Source organism: Adiantum capillus-veneris, chromosome 26 (genome assembly GCF_014529385.1).
Source record: "Adiantum capillus-veneris isolate H3 chromosome 26, ASM1452938v2, whole genome shotgun sequence".
Taxonomy (NCBI): domain Eukaryota; kingdom Viridiplantae; phylum Streptophyta; class Polypodiopsida; order Polypodiales; family Pteridaceae; genus Adiantum; species Adiantum capillus-veneris.
Genome location: NC_140956.1, coordinates 107682318 through 107689080, shown reverse-complemented (window position 1 = coordinate 107689080; position 6763 = coordinate 107682318). Strand labels below are relative to the sequence as shown.

At 42.4% G+C, this 6763-nt stretch overlaps 1 protein-coding gene across 1 annotated transcript; it reads left to right on the top strand.

The window, feature by feature from the left end:
* Positions 1-4976: 4976 nt before the first annotated feature.
* LOC147423965 (uncharacterized) lies at positions 4977-6380 on the top strand. The gene has a single exon (XM_086501534.1). The coding sequence runs from the start codon at positions 4977-4979 to the stop codon at positions 6378-6380; it is 1404 nt and encodes a 467-aa protein (XP_086357660.1).
* The last annotated feature ends 383 nt before the right edge of the window (positions 6381-6763 follow it).

The window sequence follows — 6763 nt, the reverse complement described above, 5'->3', positions numbered from 1 at the left end:
TGATTGTTTTAAGCCATAAAGACTCTTTAACAATTGGCATACCAAATCTTCCTTGCCTTTCTCAACAAACCCTTCTGGCTACTGCATGTAAATTTCCACATCTAAATCACCATGCAAGAACGTTGTCTTGACATCTATTTGGTGCAACACCAAATCTAATATGGCAACCAATGCAAGAAAGCATCTCAATGTAGTCATCTTGACCACCGGAGAAAAGACTTCATCAAAGTCAATGCCTTGTTCTTGCTTAAAGCCCTTGGCAACAAGCCTTGCTTTGTACTTTGGCTGACTATCATGAGCGGTGATCTTATACCTGTAAACCCATTTACAAGGTAGAGCCTTTTTGCCCTGTGGTAATTTAACTAGCTTCCATGTCTCGTTTTTATGCAAAGCTGTCATCTCTGACTGCATGGCCAATTGCCAATTCCCAGAGTCCTTCATTTGCACTGCTTCCTTGTAACATGAAGGCTCATTGCAATCAGTCAACATGACATAGTTCATAGATGGAACAAACCTATCAAGAGGTCGCGTGATACGTCCAGATCTATGCACAATAGGTGGCTCAGGCTCATCCACAACCTGTTGTTCCAATCTATCCTGTCCTTGCTCCTCTTGAGCCCTGACATTTTGTCTTGCACGTACAGGTCCATCTTCTTGGAAGACAACTCTTCTAATCTCCTCAACCCTCTCTGGTTTAGAATGATATTTGGATTCATTAAAGTGAACATCATTGTTGCGGACAACCTTTCTGGATTCGGGATCCCAAAGTCTGTACCCCATCTCACCAGAATTACCATAGCCTAGAAAGATGCACTTTCTACTCTTTGGCTCAAGTTTGTTCCTAAATTCCTTTGGAACCTGAGTATATGCCTCACAGCCAAAGACTCTGAGATGCTTTTATGAGGGCATTTTGCCTGACCATACCATCTCTGGCATTGAATCCTTCTGCAAAACCTTGCTAGGAGATCTATTTACAAGATGAACAGCTATTGATACAGCTTCAGCCCAAAACCCATTTGGCAGTTGTGCATTAGACAACATACTTCTGACCTTCTCTTGTATGGTCCTATTCATCCTCTCAGCAACACCATTTTGAGGAGGATTGTAAGGAGCAGTAAGTTCAGGTTTTATACCTTTTGACTCACAAAAGTCCTGAAAGGACTTTGAAACATACTCTCCACCATTGTCAGTGCATAAGCATTTAAGCTTCTTGCCACTCTGATTCTCCACAAGTGTCACAAACGTTTTGAAAACACTAAACGCTTCATCCTTGTGCTTGAGAAAGTAAACCCATACTTTCCTCGAGTAATCATCTATAAATGTCATAAAGTAAGAAGCTCCCCCTAGAGATAGGTTAGGCATAGGTCCACACAAATCACTATGAACAAGTGCCACTGTGTATCTCTTCTACTGCTTCTATGCTTATGTGGCTGCTGTGTTTGCTTACCATACAGACAATGTTCACAGAATTCAAAATCATTAAATGAAAAGCCAGGAAAATAACCAGAACGAGACAAGATTTCCATTCCCTTCTTGGACATATGTCCTAACCGGCTATGCCACAAAGAAACGTTCGGCTGCTTGGTTACATTGATTACATTTTTAGAGACATTTGATACATAAATCATGTAAAGTCCTCCAGACTTTACTCCATGTGCTACTGTCATAGAACCCTTGGATATCTTCCACATGTTCTGTCCAAAAGTGGTGACGTAGCCAGCATCATCAAGTAAACCTGTGTTGATCAAGCTCTTTGTAATTGCGCGAACATGTCTCACATTCTTCAGCGTGAAAGAAGAGCCATTCTGAAACTTCAATTGAACATCTCCAACACCTAAGATCTCACATGTCTGCCCATTGCCTAGCCGAACATGATCTTTAGTGGTCACATAAGAGGTAAACCACTCCTTGTTTGGAGACACATGAAGTGATGCCCCTGAGTCTATAATCCAGTCACTCATTTCATTTCCATATGATGCTGTAAGAAGAGCTGAGTCCATTGTATTCTTCAAGAAGTAGATGTCTCTTGACACTAGACTGTCATCCTCTACAACAATGTTTGTCACATTTATTTCTTGAATCTTCACTGAGGACTTGTTCTTCTCACCATGGTCTTCAACTTTCTCTTTGCCTTTTTCTGCTTTCCATTCTCTGTAGTCTCTTTTCATGTGACCCTTCTTTCCACAATGGTAGCATTCTATGTCACTCTTGCCTTTAGCACTGCGGGACTTACTACGAGACTGATTCCTCTTTCCACTTTTTTACTTTTCTTTGGTCCTTCCCCTGACAACTAAGGCTGTTCCTTTGCCTTTGTCCATTGTCTTTCTATTGATTTCTTCAGTAAGCAGACTTCCTTCTACACCTGCTATGTTCAAACCACCTGGAGGTGCAGAATTACTCAAAGCTGTGCGAAAAAACATAGCTCTAACAGGTTCATCAAACTTGACACCTTGAGCTGACAATTGACTGTAGATTGTGTTGAATTCATTCAGATGATTGGACATAGGTGTCCCTTCTTTCATCTTCAAGTCAACAAGCTTCTTAAGCCAGTATACCTGTGAAGGTGCACTCTGCTTCTCATAAAGATCACTCAGCTTTAACCATGCTTGATAAGCCGACATCTCGTCTGCTACATTGAAGTAAACGCTTTTTGCCAAAATCAGCATAATGGTAGAAAGTGCCAATTCATCCATTGTGCTCCATTCATCTTCGTCCATATCTTCTGGTTTTATCCCCTTGAGCTTCATAGGTTTTATGTGCTTCTTTTGTACCAACACTTGCCAAATCTGCTTCTTCCACAATGGGAAATTGGTTCCATCCAGCTTCTTGATATTGTAAAGAGCAGTGTCCTGTCATCCAGCCATAGCTACGCTTCACAATAGTTTATTTTCCTGGGAAAAATTCGGCAGAGTTTCCCCTGTAAACTGACCTCTAAACCAATATCAACCTGTCAAATGAACCAAGAAAGCTTCAGATTCTGCATAAATTTCGACAGAGTCTCCTTTGTAAAATGGCTATGGTGTACTCAAAAATAGTCGAAAAAACAGCTCAAAAAACCATTGTCTCTCTAACACTGTAAGCTGTGGGTAAACCTGTCCTGCACCTATACTGTCTCTCACTGTCTTGTCACTGTCCTGTAAGCATAGACTACGACAATGCCTGAACGGCAGTAAAGCAAAGATGCAATCCCAACTGTCTAACTCACAGTCAATACATCCTAGCTGCCTATCTAAGGGTGCTCGAGGGATTGCTCCAAGACCTGTATCACCGAAAGGATCTCAACATTCGAGAATCCGCCAGCTCAATAAAACCTCACTCGACCCTCAAAAAAGGCTGCAGTAAATCTGACAGTACATAGACTTTCCACAAAGTCATACATCCACAAATTTCCCACTATATGATGTAACCGCTGCGGCGGTTGTTTGCTGCGTGACTCACAGCCAGCAAACCCTCAACAGACATACATCATCTCTGACAATACATCCCATGTGGAAGTACTTGCAATGTCAGGATGAAATCTGGAATATCAAGCAGCAAACACAAGCTACCTGATGAACTAGTGAATGTCGCCTACAGTCTGTGTGTAGATGCGCCCATGTCGTATGTGACACGCCTCCAAGAACTGCGAGCCGTCCTTCGATGTGTAGACAGCCAGAAACCAACACTCTGGGAGTGTCGATATCCTCAGCACCTGCAGTCGTAGGCCGAAACCCCAAATTTGCAGAGTCGAATCTGCACCCGCTGAGACCATGTAGTCGAAAATGGCCTGCGCAGAACTTTGTCGAAGCTGAACGGTGGCCGAGATGACCTTAGAATTAAATTATGAGAACATCAAGCCCTGCGGGCTTTCCCACAGGAATTGGGGCCGTGTCTTCGCCTGTCGAATCTCACTCCAATCTAAGCAGGTGACTCTGACTACCTGCAAGTGCTGCCTCGAGCCTCGATCTGAGCTCTGATACCAGTTGAAGGAGTACGAGCGGAAGTGTGACGCGAGAGAGAGTGCGAGAAGAAGAGCACGACGATATGGTGAACTCGCTCTACTGTAATGTGTAGAGCATAGTGAGTTCTTATTAGGTTTTTACAAAAGAATATGTGTACATACCTGGCGGCCCGCCCACTTACCTGGGCGACCACATTGGGCTTTATACCCCAACACATGGCCCTTTGGATGCCTTGGTTGGTCGACAATGTATCACTCAAAGAGAGTACTATGCATATCGGCTACAAGTTTGTGATGATACAGAGTCATGCTTGCTTCGTGAGGGTCGTTTACTTCAACAATTTATGGTTGATGCATATTGTGCCATTGAGGAATGTCGTCTTGCATGGGTCCGTACAAATCAGCAGACGTTGAGGGCAAAATTGTATGTAGGTTTGGTTGACATGGTGCATTTGTCTGGGAGTGATGCTGTAGTTGGACGGTCTGCACGTCGAAGAATTGTCGTACCCTCATCTTTTATAGGCGGCCCTCGGCACATGTACCAATTGTATCAAGATGCAATGGCAATTGTGCGTGCAAAGGGAAAGCCAGACCTATTTATCACATTCACATGTAACCCCAAATGGCCAAAAATAAATGAGGCATTACTTCCAGGACAAGTTTCCTCTGATCGACCAGACATAACCACCAGGGTTTTCTTCTTGAAACACTCGAGCATGATGAAGTATATCTTACAGAAAGATATTTTTGGGAAAGTGGTGGCTTACATGTCTGTCGTGGAGTTCCAAAAGAGAGGCTTGCCACATTCTCATACATTATTGATTCTAGATCCTCAATGTAAGCCTCAATCAACATTTGACTATGACAAGATGGTTTGTGCAGAGTTCCATATAAAAATCAATTTCCAGTGCTGCATGATATCATTGTTAGTTGTAACATTCATGGTCCATGCGGTGAGTTCAATAGTTCATCTCCTTGCATGGTTGATGGCTGATGTATTAGAAAATATCCACGTTCATTTTGTGAGCAAACAAGCATGGATAATAATGGCTACTCCATTTATGTGCGACGAAACAATGGCTTATTTAATGTGCATATCAATGTTGAGGTATGCTCGACAATTTCAGCCGTCAAGTATTTCTATAAGTACATCTACAAGGGGCATGATAGGGCAACTGTAAGATTCCATACATCGGTACATGATGAAGAAAGGGTGAACATTGATGAGATAGACATGTACACGGATGGCCACTATGTATCTGCATCTGAGTCTTGCTGGAGAATTTTTGAATATCCTTTGCACAATGACACACCAGTTGTTCAGAGATTGATCGTGCATGTTCCGGCTGGTCAAATGGTGACTTTTCGAGATAATGATAGACTTAATGATGTCTTGCAAAGAGATAATGTAGACAAGACCACTTTGACAGAGTGGTTCACATGCAACTTGGAGAATCCTGAAGCAAACGATAGTTTGTACATTGATTTTCCTCAAAAGTGGGTGTGGAATTCGGGTTCCAAGAAATGGACAAAGAGACGTTGTGCGGACACTATTGGGCGGATGTATTTTGTGCAGCCCTCTACAGGTGAACGATATTACGTTTGTTTGCTTTTGACTATTTGTAAAGGATGTAAATCATTTGAGGATCTGCGCTCCGCAAATGGTGTATTGTTTCCAACATTCAAGGCAGCATGCATTGCAAGGGGTATTTTGGAAGATGATGGGGAATGGTTTGGATGCATGGAGGAAGCTTGCAGTACACATACAGGCTTGCAATTGAGACATTTGTTTGTGACCATTCTATTGTTTTGTGAAACCTCCTCCCCTCATCTCTTACGGGAAAGATTTCGACGTTTTTTGTATGAGGACTATCAACACATGTTGGAGATGAGATATGAGTCGTTAGATGGTTGTACACAGGTTGCTGAAGGGTATGCATTGAGAGAATTTCATAACATTCTTAGTACTTTTGGACGAAGTTTAGCTCAATTTCCTGGAATTCCAATGCCTGATGAACTCTTTGTGACACGTGATGAAAATAGCTTGCTTTTCCAAGAGCAATGCCTTGACACAATGCAAGAGCTATCCGTGTCACGTGAAATGGAGCAAAGTCTAAATGAAGATCAAAGGATTTCTTTTGAGGCAGTGTTGCATGGATTGACTATTGATGGTGGGGCTATTTGTTTCCTGGATGGTCCTACAAAGACTGGGAAAACTTATTTGTATAATTGTTTGTTGTCACATGTGCGTGGAGAAGGAGAAGTTGCATTGGCCACAACATCTTCTGGTATTTCAGCATTGCTATTGCGAAATGGACGCACTACACATTCTAGATTCAAGATACCCTTGGACCTTGATAGTTGTAGCACATGCAATATCCCTGTTCAAGATCAACTTGCTGAATTGCTTAGAATGTGCAAGTTGATTGTGTGGGATTAAGCTTCTATGATGCATCGATATGCCTTTGAAGCTTTGAACAGGTCTTTGCAAGATATCATGTGCTTAACAAATCCATTTGGTGGAAAAGTGTTGCTTCTTGGGGGAGATTTCAGACAGATCTTACCAGTGGTGTTCCAGGGAGCGTGTGCTGACATTGTTGATGCTACACTTTGTCGATCGCACTTATGGAATCGTGTGAAGATTCTTAGATTGGCACATAACATGTGTGTGGGAGGTGGTGATGTTGCAAATTCTGCCTATAGAGAATGGCTTATGGATGTAGGAAATGGGACTTTGACAATCGGTGATGAACAAATGATAGAAATCCCCCGTCACATGGTGCTTTCTTCATCCTCATTGGATGTATTGATAGGTTGCATATA